This window comes from Bos mutus, chromosome 2, assembly GCF_027580195.1.
Source record: "Bos mutus isolate GX-2022 chromosome 2, NWIPB_WYAK_1.1, whole genome shotgun sequence".
Lineage (NCBI taxonomy): Eukaryota > Metazoa > Chordata > Mammalia > Artiodactyla > Bovidae > Bos > Bos mutus.
The window spans coordinates 50,823,425-50,848,939 of NC_091618.1; the positions used below are offsets into that span (position 1 = coordinate 50,823,425).

At 37.7% G+C, this 25,515-nt stretch overlaps 1 protein-coding gene across 1 annotated transcript in view; it reads left to right on the plus strand.

Moving 5' to 3' along the window:
• HECW2 (HECT, C2 and WW domain containing E3 ubiquitin protein ligase 2) overlaps nucleotides 1–25,515 on the plus strand; it is a 432,558-nt gene that overhangs the window by 166,046 nt on the left and 240,997 nt on the right. Inside the window, exon 2 of the mRNA XM_070388859.1 lies at nucleotides 21,404–21,730. Coding sequence (XP_070244960.1) covers nucleotides 21,439–21,730 — 292 coding nt within the window. The 5' untranslated portion in view covers nucleotides 21,404–21,438. The remainder of the gene's footprint in view (nucleotides 1–21,403; nucleotides 21,731–25,515) is intronic.

The following is a 25,515-nucleotide window of genomic DNA, read 5'->3' on the forward strand; positions in this document are numbered from 1 at the left end:
AATATCTTCTGCTTCTGTTAGGTCCATACCATTTTTGTCCTTTATCGAGCCCATCTTTGCATGAAATGTTCCCTTGGTATCTCTAATTTTCTTGAAGAGATCTCTAGTGTTTCCCATTCTGTTGTTTTCCTCTATTTCTTTGCATTGATCTGAGGAAGGCTTTCTTATCTCTCTTTGCTATTCTTTGGAGCTCTGCATTCAAATGGGTGTATCTTTCCTTTTCTCCTTTGCTTTTCACATTTCTTCTTTTCACAGCCTTTGGTAAGCCCTCCTCAGACAGTCATTTTGCTTTTTTGCATTTCTTTTTCTTGGAGATGATCATGATCCCTGCCTCCTGTACAATGTTACGAAACCTCTGTCCATAGTTCATCAGGCACTCTGTCTATCAGATCTAGTCCCTTAAATCTATTTCTCACTTCCATTGTATAATCGTAAGGGGTTTGATTTAGGTCATACCTGAATGGTCTAGTGGTTTTTCCCTACGTCCATGGGGTTGCAGAGAGTCGGAGCGACTAAACTGAACTGAACTGAAGTTTGTGACAGAAACCCAACCCAACTTACCTAGCCAAAAAGAGAAAAAAAGAAAAGTGGCAGAAGAGCCCAGGGGTGAGCCTGGTCTCAGGCACAGTGGATTGAGGCTGGAGTCAAAACATAGCTATCTCCCTGGCTCTCAGCCCAGCTGACCACCAATGTCTCCATACCTCCAGAAGGCAAGGAGGAGAATACTTTCCTCTTTGAGTAGGAGAGAAAGAGAGGAAAAGTGCTGATACTTGTGATTCAAAATATTTTCTTTATCCCAGTTACTTGTATATCACAACAGAAAGATTGATCATGGCAGAGAGTGAGTTTTTGCTTTACACTGAGATCTTTCTTTTAAGAACAGAATTAGATTAATGAGGTAATGAATAAGTGCCTAGTGTTTTGAGATTTTCCCTCAATTACAACCAGTTATAATTGATTTACATTTTCATGAGATTTATGTTTGAATCTATAAGGCTGTGGTACTTTTATAAATTTAATAGTGTAGCATTTTAAGCAAAAGTAAATATCTATAAACTGAATGGATTTTTCTTTGAGTAGATTTTCATCCATTAGTTAAAATGCAGCTTCTTGTAGCATATTGAATTTGGAGTAGGAATCCAATTTCTAAAAATTTAATAAGTTAAAATAATTTGACTCAGTGAAACTAATGATTGTTTTCAGCATCTTTAAAAAAAGTTGGCAATTTTACTTAAAGTTATAAAACTTTATCTGATATATAACCTAACTAAAATGGTTCTATGATTATTTTGTAAGAATTGTCTATTCTATGGGAAGGATTCCACCAACTTAAACCTCGCTTCATTCCATATTTGTTTCACTTCCATTGAATAGTTTCCATGTCACTGATACTGCACTGGACATCTTGGTGAAACTAATGGGAAGGAAAAGAAGTGGAAAAGACCAAGTTGCTTGTGTAAGAACTTAATGTCATGTCATTCTGAAGTTGGCTGGAGAGCTGTTAGGGTCCCTGAGGATTAGTTGTATACATCAAGGCATTTGAGCAGAAGAAAGCTGGTAGTTTAGACAGGCAAACTTCCCAGACTTGACATCACAAATTTCCTTCTTCCTCCCTGTATCTTCAAGGTAAGAAGCCAGCGCTGTTTTCCTTTTAACATATATTGAAATGCCATGAAAACCAATCCCAACATTGACATGGGAGTTAGAACCTTACGTCTCTGCTTACCACAGAATTTCTATGTACAAACTTTCATGTGCTTGCTTAGAGACAGTCCTAATACATATTCATTATTCTTTTAAAAAATGGATGGGTGAGAGGAGAAGAGCAAAAAGGATTTGATTTTTCTGATTTGTCCTATTCTGGCATGGCTCCTATCAGCAAAGCCACTCTGTGGGGCCTCTTTTTCATGCCTTCACATTATATGGTTGTCAGAGTCCATGGAGACTGTCTGGAGAGAGGGAACTTGCTGCTTCTTAACAATATTATGGTTTTATGAAGTTGACTTATAATAAATCTGTGGCTCATAACAAATGAGTAAATAATGACTTTTTGTGTCTGCAAAGCTTATAGTAGGTGGGCCAAAAATGAGAGTGAGAAGGCAGGTATGAAGCATGACAGGTCAGCTCAGGAACTCTCCTTTGGCAGCCGGAGGCTGCTTGACACTTGCATTTAAGGCACTGATTTTAAATCCTGTAAATAGAAGATTTCTTCCCCACCCCCACACAATTTTGTGGGTAACCATAGGTACCACATGATACGGCTTAGGTATAGTTGCCGCAAGGAGCTGTGACATACAGGAAGAGAACCAGGCTTGAAAGACCTAAGTGTGGGCCTCAGCTGTGTCATCCACTAGCGTGGTACTCTCATCTGGAAATGCAATCTGGATTTATAGCTCCATCATAGGGTGGTTAATGGAGAGGGAAATGGCAACCCACTCCAGTGTTCTTGCCTGGAGAATCCCAGGGACGGGGGAGCCTGGAGGGCTGCTGTCTATGTGGTCGCACAGAGTCGGACATGACTGAAGCAACTTAGCAGCAGCAGCATAGGGTGGTTATGGAGATAACATGGAGTGAGTGTGGTAGCAAGCATAGACAAGATATACCAGAGAAGCAGGAGTCTTAAAGTGACTCCATTTACACTGGGGAAGCCAGATTTCATAGTAAGTAGGGGAAAGGGTTTAAACTCCACAAACAAAAGGTCAAATTATGGAAATCAGTTAAACTTACTTATAACATTTAGGTTTTTTAAAAATGATTATTTATTTATTATTTTTGGCTGTGCTGGGTTTTTGTTGCTGTGCCACGTGTTGTCTAGTTGTGGCGGCTGGGAACTGCTCTCCAGCTGTGGCACATGGGCTTCTCATTGTGGTGGCTTCTCTTGTTGGAGCAAAGGCTCTAGGGTGCATGGGCTTTAGTAGTTGTGGCCTACAGGCTTAGTTGCCCTGAAGTATGTGGGATCTTCATGGACCAGGGGTTGAACTGCTGTCCCTGCATTGCAAGGCAGTTTCTTATCTACTGAACCACAAGGAAAGTCCCAACATTTACTTTATAATTACACTTCAGTTCAGTTCAGTTGCTCAGTCATTTCCAGCTCTTTGCCATCCCAAAGACTGCAGCATACCAGGCTCCTCTGTCATCACCAACTCCCGGAGCTTGCTTAAACTCATGTCCATTGAGTTGGTGATGCCATCCCACATCTCATCGTCTGTGGTCCCCTTCTCCTCCCTCCTTCAATCTTTCCCACCATCAGGGTTTTTTCCAGTGAGTCAGTTCTTTGCCTCAGGTGGCCAAAGTATTGGAATTTCAGCTTCACCATCAGTCCTTCCAATGAATATTCAGGACTGATTTCCTTTAGGATTGACTGGTTGGATCTCCTTGCAGTCCAAGGGACTCTCAAGAGTCTTCTCTAACACTACAGTTCAAAAGCATCAATTCTTCAGCATTTAGCTTTCTTTATAGTCCAACTCTCACATCCATAAATGACTACTGGAAAAACCATAGCTTTGACTAGATGGACCTTTGTGGGCAAAGGTCTTATGCTGTCTAGGTTGGTTGTAGCTTTCTTCCAAGGAGTAAGTGACTTTTAATTTCATGGCTGCAGTCATCATCTGCAGTGATTTTGGAGCCCCCAAAATAAAGTCTCTCACTGTTTCCATTGTTTCCCCATCTATCTGCCTTGAAGTGATGGGACTAGATGCCATGATCTTAGTTTTTTGAATGTTGGGTTTTAAGCCAGCTTTTTCACTCTCCTCTTTCACTTTCATCAAGAGGCTCTTTAGTTCCTCTTCACTTTCTTCCATAAGGGTGGTGTCATCTGCATATCTGAGGTTATTGATATTTCTCTCAGCAATCTTGATTCCAGCTTGTGCTTCATCCAGCCCGGGTTTTGCATGATGTATTCTACATAGAAGTTAAATAAGCAGGGTGACAATATACAACCTTGACGTACTCCTTTCCCAATTTGGAAACAGTCTGTTGTTCCTTGTCCGATTCTAACTGTTGTTTCTTGACCTGCATAGAAATTTCTCAGGAGGCAGGTCAGGTGGTCTGGTATTCCCATTTCTTTAAGAATTTTCCATAGTTTGTTGTGATCTACACAGTCAAAGGCTTTGGCGTAATTAATAAAGCAGAAATAGATGTTTTTCTGGCGTTGTCTTGCTTTTTCTATGATCCAACTGATCCAATATGGCTTTTTCTATAATCACAAACATGGTCTACTTACTAGAGTGAAAAAAGGAAAAGTGAAGTGTTGCTATTTTTAGAGGGTTGGGGGAGTTAATTTTTTAAAAAAAAATTGTATAATACATAATATGATATGTGTCAAGCCTCTTGATGAAAGTGAAAGAGGAGAGTGAAAAAGTTGACTTAAAACTCAACATTCTGAAAACTAAGATCATGGCATCCGATCTCATCACTTAATGGCAAATAGATGGGGAAACAATGGAGACAATGAGAAATTTTATTTTTGGGGCTCCAAAATCACTGCAGATGGTGACTATAGCCGTGAAATTAAAAGGTGCTTGCTCCTCGGTAGAAAAGCTATGACCAGCCTAGACAGCATATGAAAAAACATAGACACTGCTTTGCCCACAAAGGTCCATCTAGTCAAAGCTATGGTTTTTCCAGTAGTCATGTATAGATGTGAGAGTTGGAGCATAAAGAAAGCTGAATGCTGAAGAACTGATGCTTTTGAACTGTGGCTTTGGTGAAGACTCTTGAGAGTCCCTTGGACTGCAAAGAAATCAAACCAGTCAATCCTAAAGGAAATCAGTCCTAAATATTCGTTGGAAGGACTGATGGTGAAGCTGAAGCTCCAATACTTTGATCACCTGATGCAAAGAACTGACTCATTTGAAAAGACCCTGATGCTGGGAAAGATTGAAGGTGGGAGGAGAAGGGGACAACAGAGGATGAGATGGTTGGATGACATCACCAACTCAATGGACATAAGTTTGAGCAAGCTCCGGGAGTTGGCGATGGACAGGGAAGCTTGGTGTGCTGAAGTCCATGGTGTCTCAAAGATTCTGAAACGCCTGAGTGACTGAACTGACTGACTGACCCAATCATGAAAGTCATATTATGAGAACTGTGCCAGGCTGCTATCAGCCTTCCCATGGCCTCTTTTTAATCTTATGACATTCAAATTGCTCTTAAAATTTTCTCCTTCAGTTACCAACTATTCTAACTTTGCCAGACCCTTCATTATCAGTGGTTTAGCATATGATTCGAGTTCTTCAAAATCATTTTAATTGACTTTTATGAAATTCTGAGTCTTTTATTAGTTCATGCAGTTTCTCTTTGCATCAGTTTATTGTTAGAACATCTGAATTTCAGTGAGGGACCAACTAAAAGAGATATAAGTGGCAGGGATCAACTTAAAGTGAATGGAGACTCATATAAAAAGTCTTCAGTTTATTGTTTTGTGAAATTTTATTGTTTCTTAATAGTGTGTGCCTGGATAAAGAATACCTAGGTAAAAAGGATGTTTTTCTTTGTCAAAAAATATTGGAGACTATAGTGCTATGAAAATGTAGGTAGTCCTTTTGGGAACAGTTTCCAAACAGTTTTTATCTTAATAATACTTGGTATTAAGATAAGAAAATTAAGCTTGGTATCAATAAGCAGGGTCGTGATACTGAATACAACTATTTGCTTATCCACACAATACATATTCATTTAAGTTTTTGGTTCTTCCAGATCATTCTATATACCATGAAAATCTTGGGTATTGGTATTTTATTATTATTTTATTTTTAATTGAAGTAATAGATGATTTACAAAGTTTTAGGTATATAACATAGTGGTTCAATATTTTTATAGGTTACACACCACTTAAAGTTATTACAATACAATGGCTGTATTCTTGTTTCCTTTTTTTTTCTTCTAGGATATCCAAAGCAATTTATTGGTAGTTATATATAATATTACAATTCTTTTCGAGCTTTATCTTACTACATTTTTTTATATACTCAGCAAACATTTTATTTTATTTATTATTTTTAATATAAATTTATTTATTTTAATTGGAGGTTAATTACTTTACAATATTGTATTGCTTTTGCCATACATCAACATGAATCCACCACGGGTATACACATGTTCCCCATCCTGAACCCCCCTCCCTCCTCCCTCCCTGTACCATCCCTCTGGGTCATCCCAGTGCACCAGCCCCAAGCATCCAGTATCATGCATGGTACCTGGACTGGCGATTTGTTTCATATATGATATTATACATGTTTCAATCAGTGGCTGTATTCTTGAAGCTTATTTATTTTATACATAGTATTGTGTCTCAACCCCCTACCTATGTCTTGCCATTCCCCATTCCCTCTCTCCACTGATCACCACTAGTTTGTCCTCTATATCTGTGAGTTTGTTTTGTTTTAATAATTTAGTTCATTTTTTAGATTCCACATATAGTTGATAATATACAGTATTAATCTTTTTTTGGATGGCTATTGTAACTAAATCTAAAGGAAATTCAACATGTATTCATAGTGTTTAATTATTTTATATTCTTATTTTCTCATTAGTAGGAGTCAACTCTATCCATTCATGTATTTGAAAAATTTGGCAAAACTAATACAATTATGTAAAAAAAGTTATTATTTTATAGAGGATGTAGCATGTAAGAGAAACAGTAATTTGTTCTCAAAGAGTTTATAATCTGGCAAGACATGAATATTTATAGATTCTGAGGCATTGTGAAGTACCCGTGATACAAATGGTATACAAGAGACCACTAGAATTCAGTAGTAGGAATGTTGCCTTCTGTCTCTGTGTTCTTCAAGATGAAAGTGACCCTAAGACCTTGAAGATGGAGTAGGTGCAGGAAGTGGAAAGGATGGCATGAGCAATGCTCGGCACGCTATAAGCATTTTCATGAGGAACAGATAGTTACCCTTCCATGGAGGAACTTTGTAAAGAGCTTTGTGTTTGTTTATGGTAGTATAAAGAAATCCACTAAAAACCACCTTCCCTTCTCCACCGTGAACCCCCAGAAACACCACTCAAATCCATGCTGTTCTCACGTTTCACTGCAGTGTGCAATGGCCTGCTAAGTTCAGGTCTCAGCTTAATCAGTTTAATTGTCACTGCCTGTGAGAGGCCTGTCTACTCACTCTGCCTAAACCAGGTCCCACTCCTGCCCCTTTTTTCACTTCTCTTGTAGCCCTTTAATTATGTGTTTTACTTGATTGGGAGTATAGTCACTGAAAGAGTGCTGCAGGGAGAGAGTAGATGGATTGTCTCAGGGAAAATACAAGCATTGGAGAGGTCTTTTAAGAAGTGATGGCCAGGACTTCCCTGGTGGTACAGTGGTTAAGATTCCATGATGCTTCCATTGCAGAGGACATGAGTTTACTCCCTAGTTAGGGTACTAAGATCCCACAGACCAAGTAGTGTGACGAAAAATAAAAATAAATACATAAAAAATATGCTAAAGTCATTAAAAACTTTACAAAAAGAAATGATGGCCTAGATTTGGTCTGATGTGAATTTGACTTAGTGCTGTTGTGGCAATGGGAATGGAAGAAAGTACCTGTGGAGTACAGAGTATTTGTAGTTAATCTCAAAACAGTTAAACCAAATCTTAATTATTTTCTCTTACTTATCTGGCTGCATATCCATTGGTTTAATACTAAATCAACAGCTTGAATGTCCTGTTGGACTCAGTCTTTAAAATTAACAACTTTTGAAACTTAAAATTTTGTCTATTTGTGTCTACTCCTTTTCCAGATTTATAGGTGGGCTATTATTACGTTGTGGATCATAACATATTTTCTAAAATTGTGGGGAGAAGAGCCTTTTTCTAAAGGGCAGCAGCCTGGAGGAAAATTGCATTTCCTGATTCTTCATGATGCAGTTAATTGCGTTGGTGTGATCACTCACCTAGAGCCAGACATCCTGGAATGTGAAGTGAAATGGGTCTTAGGAAGCATCACTACAAACAAAGCTAGAGGAGGTGATGGAATTCCAGTTGAGCTATTTCAAATCCTAAAAGATGATGCTGTAAAAGTGCTGCACTCAATATGCCAGCAAATTTGGAAAACTCAGCAATGGCCACAGGACTGGAAAAGGTCAGTTTTCATTCCAATCCCAAAGAAAGGCAATGCCAAAGAATGCTCAAACTACCGCACAATTGCACTCATTTCACACGCTAGTAAAGTAATCCTCAAAATTCTCCAAGCCAGGCTTCAGCAATACGTGAACCATGAACTTCCAGATGTTCAAGCTGCTTTTAGAAAAGGTAGAGGAACAAGAGATCAAATTGCCGACATCCACTGGATCATGGAAAAAGCAAGAGAGTTCCAGAAAAACATCAATTTCTGCTTTATTGATTATGCCAAAGCCTTTGACTGTGTGGATCACAATAAACTTTTGTGGGAATACCAGACCACCTGACCTGCCTCTTGAGAAACCTGTATTCAGGTCAGGAAGCAACAGTTAGACCTGGACATGGAACAACAGACTGGTTCCAAATAGGAAAAGGAGTGCGTCAAGGCTGTATATTGTCACCCTGCTTATTAACTTATATGCAGAGTACATCATAAGAAACCCTGGACTGGGAGAAACACAAGTTGGAATCAAGATTGCCGGGAGAAATATCAGTAACCTCAGATATGCAGATGGCACCACTCTTATGGCAGAAAGCGAAGAAGAGCTAAAGAGCCTCTTGATGAAAGTGAAAGAGGAAAGTGAAAAGTTGGCTTAAAGCTCAACATTCAGAAAACCAAGATCATGGCATCTGGTCCCATCACTTCAAGGCAAATGGATGGGGAAAAATGGAAACAGTGAGAGACTTTATTTTTGGGGGCTCCAAAATCACTGCAGATGTTGACTGCAGTCATGAAATTAAAAGATGCTTACTCCTTGGAAGGAAAGTTATGGCCAACCTAGACAGCATGTTAAAAAGCAGAGACATTACTTAGCCAACAAAGATCCATCTAGTCAAGGCTATGGTTTTTCCAGTAGTCATGTATGGATGTGAGAGTTGGACTATAAAGAAAGCTGATGAAGAAGAATTGATAAAGAAGAATTGATGCTTTTGAACTGTGGTGTTGGAGAAGACTCTTGAGAGTCCCTTGGACTGCAAGGAAATCCAACCAGTCCATTCTAAAGGAGATCAGTCCCGGGTGTTCATTGGAAGGACTGATGTTGAAGCTGAAACTCCAATACTTTGGCCACCTGATGCAAAGAGCTGACTCATTTGAAAAGACCCTGGAGGTGGTAAAGATTGAGGGCAGGAGAAAGGGATGACAGAGAATGAGATGGTTGGATGGCGTTGCCGACTAAATGGACATGAGTTTGGGTAGACTCTGAGAGTTGGTGATGGACAGGGAGGCCTGGCATGCTGCAGTTCATGGTGTTGCAGAGTCAGACACGACTGAGTGACTGAACTGAACTGAACTGAACTGGTACTTTAACACCTGAAAAGAGGACATGAGGGGCAGCTTCAGTCACCCCAAGCTCTCTGTTGAATGCCCTGAAATCATTTATTGGTAGACTGTATAGGAGGGATTTTTCTGATCTTAATCATTTTATTAGCACTTCCTTGCTGAGTAAGCTAGCATTGGGTTATGGTTATGAATGATAAACAATGAATAATGAGTATTCTTTCTCTTAGCAAGTAGGCACTGTGAACAGCTAGTAGAGTGGGGTCTTAGTTGAGAATTTGGTGAAAACTTTCTTCATCTCCGGCTACCGTGGTGGCTCAACTGGTAAAGAATCTGCCTGCAATGCAGGAGACCTGGGTTCGATCCCTGGATTCGAAAGATCCCCTGGAGAAGGGAACAGCTCCCCACTCCAGTATTCTAGCCTGGAGAATTCCATGGATTGTATAGTCCATGTGGTTGCAAAAAGTCAGACATGACTGAGCGACTTGCACTTCTTCATCTCAGGTGACACCTTGCCTTGCAGGGTCTAATGGCTTGCTGTTTTCTGTTCCCAGACCTCTCACATATCTGCATATTGCAGACACATTATATTTTCTTTAGTGTCTCTTGTCATAAATATAATTCACCCCACTTTGTTTTCCTCATTTATACAGTAAAACACAAATAGAGTTTGAAGTATAATATATGTATATGTGTTGTGTATGTGTATGCATGTGGTGTATTTGAAGAAATTTGAAGGGTTAACAAAGATGTTAGTCATTATTCTTTTTCAGTCTAAGAAGTTAAAATATGAGGGTGCATTTCCAGTCTGTAAAAATCTTTTCATAATGAATATTTTTTCAGTGTTTGCTGTTTAGGTGAAATTTAATAAATTGACCTCCAGATTCATTAACAAATATATTTTAAATAAAAACACTTGTTTAATGTATTTGTCATCTGCTGCTGTCTTTATCTTCTAAACAAAATCTGCTGCTTTTGGAAATGAAGTTGTATATACTAAGGTGTTTTGCAGTTTGTATAGTAATTATAACTCTCTCGACCTCTGGAATAAAGGTGATTTTGTTTTTGATTGTTGTTTGAGCAGATGTCTGTTAATGTGAGAGAGCAACCTATTGCAGACCTAATCATAATTAGAAGAGGAGAGTGTCCCCCCACCCAGGGAGTGTTATATCATGTTAAATTGTGTCATTTGGGAATGGGACATAGAGCCCTCACAGTGGGGTGGATTGTCTAAGGAGCTTTAAAGGACCAGCTATCTTTTTAATAAATATGGTGACTACTAATCAGTTTCCCTTACCATTAGCTTCATCTACTAAAGGTTTTCATGGATGACAGTCCAAAGAAAATTTGTCTTTCTTATTACAAAAAGCATAGGTATGAAACCAAGATACCAATGAAGAATTCTTAGATATCAACAGAAAATATGAAGCAGTCATTACCTGTTGTTTGTGTAACACTGATTTTCCCATAAGAAGTATTGCATTGAAATACTGTAGTTATAAACTAAAATTTTAACTGTAGAGTAGTTTAATTTTTAAAATTTTTATGCAACTTTGCAAATTGATTTCTACATCGTATTTGATCTTGTTTATTATGGAGATATGAACTCTTAAAAAATACACTACTTTTATTATAAGGGAAAAATGAAGTTTTCCAAAGCAGGTTTGGTAATGATTACAATGATTAGCCTCATTGTAATCTCAGCATTTTGACTTTATTTCTTTTCCACTAATCCAAGTTATGTAGAGTAAAACATCTAACTGAGGTTTTTAAACACTGAGCTGATCCTTTTAGAGATATATTGCCATAGTCAATTGTAACTAATAAATTCTAAGACCATTACAAGCAGAAACTTGCATTTGAGTATTTCTTTTGTCCCTGGCCTCATAATAACCAGCAACTCAGGCCTACCTTCACAAGAGTCTTTGGGACAGAGTTACTGAGATATATTGCTTTTATTTTAAACACCCAAAGTAGTATTGCTTTTCTCAGCCTCATCAATGCCTCTGGGATTCTGTTTGCAGTTAGATTAAAAATCCAGAATTGAGTCTTAATTTGCTCCCTCACTTTTATCCCCTATATTCAATATGTCACGAAGTTTTGGGGCTCTTTCTTTGAAATATTCCTGACTGACTGTGTTATTACTTTGAAATATTGCTGTTACATGAACTGAATTCTATTCTTAATGAAATCTATTCTTAACACTCAGTGCCAGATGTCTTAACTAATCAGTTAGCTTTTAAATGTTTTCCTCATCTCTGTTTTCTTCCTCTTAAAATCAGTCCTTCATAAGCTTTCAGATTAACTTTCTCATGCTTAAATTTCATATTTTGGTTCCTCTGCTTGAGATCCTGGAATGGCTCCCTGCTCACTGGTGAGGTTCCAAGTAAATTACTTCATGTTCTTTGCCCAAGTTTCTTCTGATCTTCTCTTCTTTCCCTTGTTTCACATCACACTACACGCAGTGACTGGCTTGAAAGTGCTGGCTCTAAAAGTTCCTTTAAAGTGGGTGGTTTAGAAGTTGGAATTAACTTTGTTTTTAAATAGAAACAATTCTTTAAGAGCTGTGGTTGAGTTCCTTTTAGAATTCAAAATGTAAATATATTTTTGTATATGGTGTTAGAAAGTGTTCTAGTTTCATTCTTTTACAAGTAGTTGACCAGTTTTCCCAGCGCCACTTGTTACAGAGATTGTCTTTTCTCCATTGTATATTCTTGCCTCCTTTGTCAAAGATAAGGTATCCATAGGTGCGTGGATTTATCTCTGGGCTTTCTATTTTGTTCCATTGATCTATATTTCTGTCTTTGTGCCAGTACCATACTGTCTTGATGACTGTAGCTTTGTAGTATAGCCTGAAGTCTGGCAGGTTGATTCCTCCAGTTCCATTCTTCTTTCTCAAGATTGCTTTGGCTATTCAAGGTTTTTGTATTTCCATACAAATTGTGAAGTTATTTGTTCTAGTTCTGTGAAAAATACTGTTGGTAGCTTGATAGGAATTGCATTGAATCTATAGATTGCTTTGGGTAGTATACTCATTTTCACTATATTGATTCATCCAATCCATGAACACAGTATATTTCTTAAAGATCTAAACGTAAGACCAGAAACTATAAAAGTCCTAGAGGAAAACATAGGCAAAACACTGTCTGACATATATCACAGCAGGATCCTCTATGACCCACCTCCCAGAGTAATGGGAATGAAAGCAAAAATAAACAAACAGGGCCTAATTAAACTTACAAGCTTTTGCACAACAAAGGAAACTATAAGCAAATGAAAAGACAGCCTTCAGAATGGGAGAAAATAATAGCAAACGAAGCAATTGACAAAGAATTAATCTCAAAAATATACAAGCAACTCCACCTCAATTCCAGAAAAATATATGACTCAATCAAAAAATGGGCAAAAGAACTAGACAGACATTTCTCCAAAGAAGACATACAGATGGCTAACAAACACATGAAAAGATGCTCAACATCACTCATTATCAGAGAAATGCAAATCAAAACCACAATGAGGTATCATCTCAGGCAGGTCAGAATGGCTGCTATCCAAAAATCTACAAACAATAAATGCTGGAGAGGGTGTGGAGAAAAGGGAACCCTCTTACACTGTTGGTGGGAATGCAAACTAGTACAGCCAGTATGGAGAACAATGTGGAGATTCCTTAAAAAACTGGAACTAGAACCGCTATATGACCCAGCAGTCCCACTGCTGGACATACACACCAAGGAAACCAGAATTGAAAGAGACACATGTACCTCAATGTTCATCACAGCACTGTTTATAATAGCCAGGACATGGAAGCAACCTAGATGTCCATCAGCAGATGAATGGATAAGAAAGCTGTGGTACATATACACAATGGAATATTACTCAGCAATTAAAAAGAACACATTTGAATTAGTTCTAGTGAGGTGGTGAAACTGGAGCCTATTATACAGAATGAAGTAAGTCAGAAAGAAAAACACCAATACAGTATACTAACACATATATATCGAATTTAGAAAGATGGTACGGATAATCCTATATGTGAGACAGCAAAAGAGACACAGATGTCTGCAGAACTTCTGGTTTTCATTTTGTTTCTTCCCTCTCATATCCTCTTCCTTTCTTGCTTCTCCATAACCATCCTTCCAGTTAGGATGTATGAATGCTTTTCATACATTTATTCTTTTCCTCTTATCCTTTAAGACTTACCTCAGATCTCCTTCAGCCAATCTTTTGTCTTGCAGATATTCAGTTTTCTCATTGGAGATGACAGAATTTTTCAAACTTAATTCATATTATTTTGGGGTCTCACTTGAGATGATGGAAGTGAAAATGTTTTGGAAAATGTACAATATTTTATAAATATTACTGTCACTTCCTGATGCCCCATGAACATTTACTAGTTATATCACATACTTGGGGGACAAATTGTACATGTACATGAAGTGTCATTAATACCAGGTTGAATTCCTTCATATGTGAATTATTTGATCTTTCCTCTTAAAGTTCTTGAAGAGTAATGGCCATGTTACATGCCTTAGGGAAAGATAAGAAAGAACTTGAAAGGAAAACTTACTCTCTTGGTAATAAGGAGTTCATGATCTGAGCCACAGTCAGCTCCCGGTCTTGTTTTTGTTGACTATAGAGCTTCTCCATCTTTGGCTGCAAAGAACATAATCAATCTGATTTCAGTGTTGACCATCTGGTAATGTCCATGTGTAGAGTCTTCTCTTGTGTTGTTGGAAGAGGGTATTTGCTATGACCAGTGCATTTTCTTGGCAAAACTCTATTAGTCTTTGCCCTGCTTCATTCCGTATTCCAAGGCCAAATTTGCTTGTTACTCGAGGTGTTTCTTGACTTCCTCCTGTTGCATGCCAGTCCCCTATAATGAAAAGGACATCTTTTTTGTGTGTTAATTCTAAAAGGTCTTGTAGGTCTTCATAGAACCGTTCAACTTCAGCTTCTTCAGCGTTAACTGGTTGGGGCATAGGCTTGGATTACTGTAATATTGAATGGTTTGCCTTGGAAACGAACAGAGATCATTCTGTCATTTTTGAGACTGATTCCAAATAGGAAAAGGAGTACGTCAAGGCTGTATATTGTCACCCTGCTTATTTAACTTATATGCAGAGTACATCATGAGAAACGCTGGACTGGAAGAAGCACAAGCTGGAATCAAGATTGCAGGGAGAAATATCAATAACCTCAGATATGCAGATGACACCACCCTTATGGCAGAAAGTGAAGAGGAACTAAAAAGCCTCTTGATGAAAGTGAAAGAGGAGAGTGAAAAAGTTGGCTTAAAACTCAACATTCAGAAAACGAAGATCATGGCATCTGGTCCCACCACTTCATGGGAAATAGATGGGAAAACAGTGGAAACAGTGTCAGACTTTATTTTTCTGGGCTCCAAAATCACTGCAGATGGTGACTGCAGCCATGAAATTAAAAGACGCTTACTCCTTGGAAGGAAAGTTATGACCAACCTAGATAGCATATTCAAAAGCAGAGACATCACTTTGCCAACAAAGGTTCGTCTAGTCAAGGCTATGGTTTTTTCTGTGGTCATGTATGGATGTGAGAGTTGGACTGTGAAGAAGGCTGAGCACCGAAGAATTGATGCTTTTGAACTGTGGTGTTGGAGAAGGCTCTTGAGAGTCCCTTGGACTGCAAGGAGATCCAACCAGTCCATTCTGAAGGAGATCAGCCCTGGGATTTCTTTGGAAGGAATGATGCTGAAGCTGAAACTCCAGTACTTTGGCCACCTCATGCGAAGAGTTGACTCATTGGAAAAGACTGATGCTGGGAGGGATTGGGGGCAGGAGGAGAAGGGGACGACAGAGGATGAGATGGCTGGATGGCATCACTGACTCGATGGACATGAGTCTGAGTGAACTCCGGGAGTTGGTGATGGACAGGGAGGCCTGGCGTGCTGCGATTCATGGGGTCGCAAAGAGTCAGACACGACTGAGCAACTGAACTGAACTGAACTTACTCTCTTTACTGTTTGGTATACTCTGTAGTTTTATGCCAGTCGTAGATGCTTCATACATTTTTTTTTTTTTTTTTTTTGCAGGGTTCAGTTAGCTAGCAAATTCACACAGTTCTAGCTTAATTTTCTTTTCCACTAAAAATAAATGTTATTTATTCATTTTTTTTGACCTGTCTATTGTTTTCTCTCTTTGTAAAAATGAAACTTCACAAGGTAGGGATTTGATCTTTTGCTCTGTTTTATCTTTAATGGCTTTCACAAGGGAGGTACTCAATAAAAGTTTGTTGAATGTGTGAATAAATGAATGAACCCAAAATGATGAGAAAATCAAATTTCAAACCTTTATCTCTGGCTGGAGGACAAGAGAGTGGCCCTTGTCAGGCCCTTGCTATAGGGCTAAGACTTGGGCTTCAGGATAGCTTTTCCTCATTGCCTACAAGGCTATTTTTTTCTTTCTGTTTTTGGGACTGTGCTTTGAATAATTGAGGATGCTGATAATCTACTCTCCCAATAATTGTGGGGATCAAGGGAGTATTAAAATCAGTACTACTTGGTATAATTAAAGTAGAATGTCATCACGTAACATTATTAATATTAATAGTTAAACACAATTGAGCACTTATATGCCAGGCACTGTTCTAAATGTTCTACGTGGACTGATTAATTTAGTTTTCTCCAAAATTCTATGTTGCAACCAGGTGTTACTATGTCTCTCTTATACTGATGGGAAGATGTAAGCACAGAGAGTTAAAATAAATTTTCCAAGATGACAGAGCAACTTAATAGTAGAGAGATGACTGAAACCCATAATCAGAGTTTGGAACTTATTCTTTTTTCCATTGTGTTTTACCTATCTCTCTAATTAAGTAGAGGTCATTAAAAAATAAAATAGTTTTCGTATACATCCCTTTCCCCCTTTTCTTTCTAGAGTAGAGTAATTTTCGGGTATTTTTTGTTGTTGCTTAAAGCAGTAAAGGTTCTGGCCTATTTCTTCCAGGGAAATAGCTTACTTACGTACAGCCTGCATTTTCTATTTGACTACAATGTGTTAGGAGTTAATTATTTATAGTGCTTGTTGAAGCTGATGTGGTGCTGAGCTCACTCTGGGTTTACAGACAAAGAATGGCCTGTTGAAATTCACTAAAATGAAAATTTCATGAAACCTCACATTAGAGGTTGACCTGAATTTTAGGCTTCATGGATTTAAAGTTGTGTAACAGTTATGGGTTATATGATGTCAGAATTACTATATACCACATCAGAAAGCAATAGTTAAATTTATGAAGAGGAGTATTAGTTTCTCTGTTCACTTTATTTCTGTCCTTTTTACACAGGACATCTTGCCCACCAATCCCAGTGATTTTTTAAATTCAAGTATAGTGCTAAAAGTGTGAGATCAACTTTATCACATAAATTAATTGAATAAATATATTTGCAAGTACTGTGACCTTGGCAGTGGCAGAATTTTCCCCTTTACCCAAGTGTTTGTGAAAATGGATGAGGGGATGGGAAAAATTAGGGAATCCTTCTCTTTTCTTCCCTCAGACTAGGTATCCAAGACTATTAGTTAATAATGTAACCATTGAACCCAGAATTACTTTTTTTTTTTAATGGAAGTTCTAGTTAATTTTCTAGAACACCTTACAGGAGTGGTCTTTTGAAAGATGTAATATGTTGAAGAGGCCAGCAGGTACTGGGGATGCAGAGTAAATGTTAAATCCATAAACCTATTGGTGAATGAAGTAGTCATGAAAGAGGTAGTGAAGAAGAGAGCCATATTCATTCTATGTAGAGCCATACATTATAATTTCATGGCTACAGTCAACCATCTACAGTGATTTTGGAGCCCAACAAAATAAAGTCTGTCACTGTTTCCATTGTTTCCCCATCTATTTTCCATGAAGTGATATGACCAGATGCCATGATCTTCGTTTTTTTAATAAAGTACAGAGGTCTTGGAAAGAATCTCTGTCAGAGTCTGGCAATGGAGAAGAAAAAGGGTATCTATGACTAGACTCAAAGTGAGCCAGCAGGGGGCTGCATCTAAGTTCAAACAGGAAAGGCTTTGTTCTTTTAGATGGGAGCCAAAGGAAATAACATCATGATCTAGACGGTAGAAATATTGTGGACCAGTTAGAAATCAGGGGTGGCAAAGGACAGGCCCAGAAAAGGGATTCAAGGTGTTAATTCATGAGTATCTAGGAGATAGTAAGGAGTGTCTCCTAGGAACTTAACGGGTATCTTGGAGAAGGATGCTCACTGGTCACTGATCTGCTTATTCAACATTTATTGATACCTACTTTGTACTACCTACTGGTCCAAATTGGGAAAGGAGTACGTCAAGGCTGTATATTGTCTTGCTACTTATTTAACTTATATGTAGAGTACATCATGTGAAATGCTGGGTATATGCAGAGTACATCATGTGAAATGCTGGATGAAGCATAAACTGGAACCAAGATTGTCGGGACAAATATCAATAACCTCAGATATGCAGATGAAAACACCCTTATGGCAGAAAGCAAAGAGAAACTAAAGAGCCTTTTGATGAAAGTAAAAAAGGAGCATGAAAAAGCTGGCTTAAAACTCACCATTCAAAAAATGAAGATCATGGCATCGGTCTCATCACTTCATGGCAAATAGATGGGGAAACAATGGAAGCAGTAACAAACTTTATTTTCTTGGGCTCCAAAATCACTGCAGATGGTGATTGCAGCCATGAAATTAAAAGATGCTTGCTTGGAAGAAAAGCTATGACCGGCTTAGACAGCATATTAAAAAGCGGAGACATTACTCTGCAAACAAAGGTCTATCTGGTCAAAGCTATGGCTTTTCCAGTAGTCATGTATGGATGTGAGAAAGTATAAAGAAAGTATAAAGTATAAGGTATACTGAGTATACTTTATATAAAGTATAAAGAGTATATATAAAGTATATATTCTTTAGTATATAGAGTATATAGAGTATGTATACTCTATAAAGTATATATAGAGTATATATATAAAGTATATATATATATAAAGTATCTAGAGTATATACTTTATACTCTATATAAAGTATAAAGAAAGCTGAGTGCCAAAGAATTGATAGTTTTGAACTGTGGTGTTGGAGAAGACTCTTGAGAGACCGTTGGACTGCAAGGAGATCCAACCAGTCAATCCTAAAGGAAATCAGTCCTGAATATTCATTGGAAAGGCTGATGCTGAAACTGAGGCTCCAATACTGTGGCTGCCTGATGCAAAGAACTGACTCACTGGAAAAGATCCTGATGTTGGGAAAAATTGAAGGCAGGAGGAGAAGGGGATGACAGAGGATTAGATGATGGGATGGCATCACCAGCTTAATGGACATGAGTTTGAGCAAGGTCTAGGAGTTGGTGCTGGATGGGGAAGCTTGGTGTGCTGCGGTCCATGGGGTTGCAAAGAGTTGGACACAACTGAGCGACTGAACTGAACTGTTTACGAGGCACTGTTGGAAACGCTGGGGTGAAGCTGTGACCAAACATGCATTTGTGAAGCTTACATTCTTTTTTTTTTTAAATTCTCAGCTTTATTGTGGTATAATTGATAATACAATTGTAAGATATTTAACATTTCACCATGATGATTTGATATTTGTGTACATTGTGAAAGGATTCCCACCATCCAGTTAATGAACACCTTCATCACCTCTTTTATTATTTTTTTTGATAAGTACATTTAAATTCTGCTCTCTTAGCAAATTTCAATTATATAATATGGTGTCATTAACTGTAGTCCTTCATCGTTCACTTTAGCTCCTCAAACCTTATTCATCTGAAAATTGAGAGTTTGTAGCCTTTACCAACCTCCCCATTATTCCCATCTTGCAGGCCATGGTTACCACTCTTTTGGTTTGTTTCTAGGTGTTTGACTTTTCTTTTTAAATTAGATTCCACATATAAGTGAGATAATTTCTTTCTCTGACTTATTTCACTTAGCATGATGCTTCAGTGTTCAGCTGTGTTGTTCCAAACAGCAGGATTTTCTTCTTTCTCACAGCTGGATAATATTCCAATGTATGTATTGCATACATACATCAATATTGCATCTTCTTTATCCATTTATTCGTTAAATGACACTTGGGTTGTCTCCATATTTTGGCTATTTCAAATGACACAGCAGTGAACATGGGAGTGTGGATGTCTCTTTGAGATCCTGTTTCATTTCTTTTGGATGTATACCCAGAAGTGGAATTGCTGTGTCACTGTTGTTGTTGTTGTTGTTCAGTTGCCCAGTCACGTTCAAGTCTTGGTGACCCCATGGACTGCAGCAAGCCAGGCCTCCCTGTCCCTCAGCATCTCCCCGAATTTGCCCAGGTTCATGTTCATTGCATCAGTGATGCTGTCCAGCCATCTCATCCTTTGATGCCCTGTTCTCCTCCTGCCCTCAATCTTTCCCAGCATCAGGGACTTTTCCAATGAGTTGTCTGTTCACATTAGATGACCAAAATACTGGAGCTTTAGCTTCAGCATCAGCCCTTCCAGTGAATATTCAGGGTTGATCTCCCTTAAGATTGACTGATTTGATCTCCTTGCTATATCATATGGTAGTTCTATTTTTAATATTTTGAAAAATCTCCATATGGTTTTCCATAATGGCTGTACTGATTTACATTTCCTCCAACAGTGCAGGAGAGTTTCCTTTTCTCCATGTCGTAGCCAACATTTGTTATTTGTTTGGTTTTTGATGGTAGCCATTCTGACAGGTATGAGGGGATATTTCATTGTGGTTTTGAATTGCATTTCCCTGATGATTAGTAATTTTGAGCATTTTTTTTTGTGCCTGTTTGCCATCTGTATGTGTTCTTTGGAAAAATGTCTATTCAGGTCTTCTGCCTATATTTTAATTGGGTTGTTTGTTTTTTTTTGATATTGAGTTGCATGAGCTCTTTGTATATTTTTGCTCCTTATCAGATTATTTAGCTCCTTATCAGTATATATCATCTCCTCATGTTTAGCTCCTTATCAGTCATATCATTTACAAATATTTTCTTCCATTCAGTAGGTTGTTCTTTTGTTTCATCAGTGATTTCCTTTACTGTGCCAAAACTTTTAAGTTTAGTTAGATACCATTTATTTACTTTTGCTTTTGTTTCCTTTGCCTTAGGAAACAGAACCAAAAAAAATATTGCAATGATTTATGTCAAAGAAATTTTGGTCTGTGTTTTCTTCTAGGAGTTTTATGGTTTCAGGTCTTCAAGTTTTTAATCCATTTTCAGTTGATTTTTTGTGTATGGTGCAAGGTAGTGGTCCAGTTGCATTCTTCTCACATGGTTGCCCAGTTTTTCCAATCACCTTTTATTGAGGAGACTATGCTTTCCTCAAGCTTACCTTCTTGTGGGGGAAAATACACAAGAACCAAATAAGTGCATGGTGCTCTGTGGTACAGCAGATCATAGTAATTGCTTTTGAGAAAAGTAAAGCAAGGAAGGAGGGGTGGGAAATGCTTGGATGTTGCAGTTTTAAATGGAATGGTCAACTATATGTAAGTGAGGAGGTAACATTTGGGCAAGTTCCTGAAGAAGGATTTGGTGGGTTTTATTCCTATGAGAAGGAAATTGAGTGCATGAACTTGTCCTCACTGGTGTATTTCAACTCTGTTTAACATGGGTCAAAATTTTCTGTCTTGCTATTTTAAAATTAAATTGCATCAACAAATAAATATGTGAGTTGGGTGAAGGAGAGGAGGATGCTATTTCTGAAGGAGGAAGGATAGACATAAAAGGGATGGTAGGGAAAGCCCCTTCTTAATTGCTATGAGGACACTGTGCCCAGTAATGAAATTGAGGCCACAGGTGTTTGATGACCTTTGCCATCAGGTGACCTCAGCCTATGAAAGTTGTTTCTGACATCATCAGTTGACAGTAGAGTAGTAGGTTTTATTTTGACAGCAGATTATTGCATGGGTTAGGCTTTAACAAACACTCATAAAGTCATTGTCTGGGAAGCTTAAATGTAATTCCTTGCATTGTAATGCTAATGCTTTGTATGTGTTTGTCTCTACAGCTTTGTAGGAAGTCAACTTCAGAGAGGCAGACGGGATGGCTAGCTCAGCCCGGGAGCACCTGCTTTTTGTAAGGCGTCGAAATCCCCAGATGCGGTACACCCTGAGTCCAGAGAACCTCCAGAGCCTGGCTGCCCAGAGCTCCATGACCGAGAATATGACCCTACAGCGGGCCAACAGCGACACAGATCTGGTGACCTCTGAGAGCCGCTCCAGCTTGACGGCCAGCATGTATGAGTACACACTGGGGCAAGCCCAGAACCTCATCATCTTCTGGGACATTAAAGAGGAGGTGGATCCCAGTGATTGGATAGGACTGTATCACATAGGTGAGTCAAATGAACTGGACTTGCTTGTGACTTAGCGCATACATTTTGCTCTGACATTATACTATTCTGTGTTTTCTCCTGGGAAGAAATTCACATACATAAATTAAAACAGCCATATCCTGGAAATTTTTTTCTTCTTTGGGGTAGGGGAAACAACAATTATAAATAACTTTGCTGATATGAATTCTGTGGTTAATTTCTACCCTAATTAAACGTCAGAACCTGCAGTATTTTCTTTTTAAACTTTCACTTTACCCTTGATCATTAGCTGCATTTTGAAAAGAGGTGGCTATAAACATTTACTAGTATTTTTAAACCAATGAAAAAGATGTTTGGATTTAGATAACTGATATAAAAAATGTTCTGTATTTTCATAAGGTTGAAGTACATTAATAACTTGCAGTCTGAAGTATCTTTTTATTTCAAAATTCCTTGATGGGTCCTAGATCAATTAGGTAAAGAAAATGTCATAGTCTTCTAACAAATGACTTAGAAATAGGTTGCTATTTGTTTTAATGAAAGTATCCCAACCCTGTTTAAATTCCTTGATGGGTCCTATATCAATTAGGTAAAGAAAATGTCATAGTCTTCTAACAAATGACTTAGAAATAGGTTGCTATTTGTTTTAATGAAAGTATCCCAACCCTGTTTAGCTGATTTGCATCTCTTTTCATAGGTGAGTTCATGATGAATAACCATGTCCCAGAAAATATAATATCTGTTACTTGAGTTGAAAGCAGAAGTAAAACCTACTAACCAGTCATAAAGAAATCTAAATCAAATCTAGTAAGAAAATCTTAACATTCTCCAAAGTTTGAGAGGTTTATCGCTGCATGAAGGGAGTTCTTTAAAAAAAAAAAAAAATAAACAACAGATGTCTTATCAGAAGACATTGTTCCTTTCAATGTAGATTATAAGCCAAGCACTTTATGTGTGTGTGTGTGTGTGAACAGAGTGGGAGTAGGGTGGGAAACTAGTTTATGCACTGCTTCTCTACAGGGGCAATTTGCCTACTTCCTCTACGGGACATTTGGCAATGTTTGGCGATGTTTTTGTTTGGCAGAACTGGATGGGGAAATGGGAGATCAGTGATGCTGCCAAACATCTTACAATGCAGAGGACACCCCCTCACAACAAAGAATTATCTATCCTCACATGTCCGCACACTGTTGAGAAACCCTAGTTGAGGCAAAGTAATACCCTTGATTGCACTTTGTTTCTCTGGACAATTTTAGATTGACTAAAATAAAATTGATTTGTATTTACTTATGTAAATTTTAATGCTGAATCATGCTAGATAGCAAGAAATCGAAACAAAAATTCAATGAATTTTAATTTTTCTATTTCCTCTTATGACAAAAAGAAAAAGGGGAGGAAAAGTCTTCAGAGTTCCCTGGTGTGTTTAAATATATGTTTATAGTGAGGGAGATACATAATTTTAAAATTATATGTTTATATATAATATCTATTCTGTTCATAAAAAGAATATTGCAGTTTTGATGTGACTTTAGAGGTACTCTTGTGGTTTTGATGTAATTTTGCCCTTTTATTTATTTATTTTTTTTTATTTTTTCTAATTTTATTTTATTTTTAAACTTTGCATAATTGTATTAGTTTTGCCAAATATCAAAATGAATCCGCCACAGGTATACATGTGTTCCCCATCCCGAACCCTCCTCCCTCCTCCCTCCCCATACCATCCCTCTGGGTCGTCCCAGTGCACCAGCCCCAAGCATCCAGCTTCGTGCATCGAACCTGGACTGGCAACTCGTTTCCTACATGATATTTTACATGTTTCATTGCCATTCTCCCAAATCTTCCCACCCTCTCCCTCTCCCACAGAGTCCATAAGACTGTTCTATACATCAGTGTCTCTTTTGCTGTCTCATACACCGGGTTATTGTTACCATCTTTCTAAATTCCATATATATGCGTTAGTATACTGTATTTGTTTTTCCTTCTGGCTTACTTCACTCTGTATGATAGGCTGCCCTTTTACATTTTATGAAACATTTTTCTTTTCACTTTTCTCATATTTTTTCCTTTTTTTTCTCACTTAAGATTTTGTAATGCTTAATATGAAGCTACAAATAGCATATTGTGTTTTCTTAGATGATTTTTTTATGTGATATTTTTTGGGATACAACTTTATTTTCTTGCATAGAGTGATTCCTTTTTTGTGTGTGAATATTTTAATTTGTGGGCTTCCCTGGTGGCTTAGTGGTAAAGAGTCTGCCTGCCAAAGCAGGAGAAGTGGGTTTGATCCCTGGGTCAGGATGATCTTCTGGAGAAGGAAAGGCAACCCACTTCAGTATTCTTGCCTGGGAAATCCCATGGACAGAAGAGCCTGATGGCTACAGTCCATGGGGTTGCAAAAGAAATGGAGATGATTTAGCAACTAAACAACCACAACAATTTAATCTGTAAGATGCTAGAATCACTTAAGATAATGATTCCTATTACTATATTATAATATAAACTATATTACTTTATAGTTTTTCCCCCACCGTCTTTCTGTTTCTGCATCCCTCTTGTTTTATTTCCTTATCTATATTTAACTGAGAAGGAACTAAGGAAAGGAAGGCCAAGTTTATCTTATTCCCAAGTGACCAAAGTCACAAAATCTTGGTGTTCTTGTATTTATTTCACTTTCTAGAGTATAGATCAGAGGTCTGAATTGAGAATTAGCCCAAGGATATAGCTAGGAAAATATTTTGGCAAATATATCTCTTGAAAAGTGCTATTCTTCTTTAGTTAATTTCAAGTTTTCTCTGTGTCTTTCTTACAAATCATCATCACATTTTTGGTTCCCTGTATGTAATGTCTCTGTTTTTCCCTTTGGCTACTTTCAATATTTTTCTCTTTATCTTAGTTTTCAGCAGTTTGTCTATAATGTACCTAGGTGTAATTTTCTTTTTATTTATATTGGTTGGGATTCTTTAAACTTTTTAAGTAAAAATTTTTAATGAAAATTGTGATAAGTTTGGTCATGAATCCTTTGGATATTTTTTTCTTTTCTGAGAACTTCTTTTTCTGAGACTTTAGTTATACACATGTTACTTGTTGTTCTTTAAGGTTCTGAGGCTCTAGTTAATTTTTCTTTAATCTCTTTAGTATTCGAATTCAACTTAGTTTGCCAACTTTTCTTTTTGTTTTTCTTCATTCTCCTGTTAGTCCTGTTCAGCGGATTTAAAAATTTCAGTTATTTGACTTTTCATTGATAGACTATGCATTTCCCTTTTTATAGTTTTAATTTCTCTTATGAGAGTCTGGTATATCTTAACTCTGTCAGGCCATATCTTTTTTCAGTTACTTGAATTGGTTTGAATGCATCTGCTTTAAATTCTCTGCTATATCCAGTCTTAGAGGGGGCTTGTCTAAGGGTCTGTTTTTATTGTCTGTTTTTCTGTTGACTGTGAGTCCCATTTTCCTGTTTCTTTGCATTTTTTCACTTTACAGTGGACATTGAGGATTCTGTATTGTAGAAATTCTGAGTTCTGTGGCATACTTTTAATTTTAATGTTTATTTTTATTCTGGTTGGATGATTTATTTCCCTGAACTTACTAGCTGTGATTTAACACTTGGTTAGAATGTATCTGTGGAAAGCCTAATATAGTTATCCAGCTCTTCTAACTTAGTGGGATTCAGTCTTCAGGTTTAGTCTCCTTTATGGATTTTGTTAGGACTTGATTTGGGGCTTTGTTAGAGTAGGTCTTTTGTGGGCTTTACTCTAGGACTTTGTGCTTATTCCTAAGTAATGCCATTTCTGATGTCTTAGCCAGAT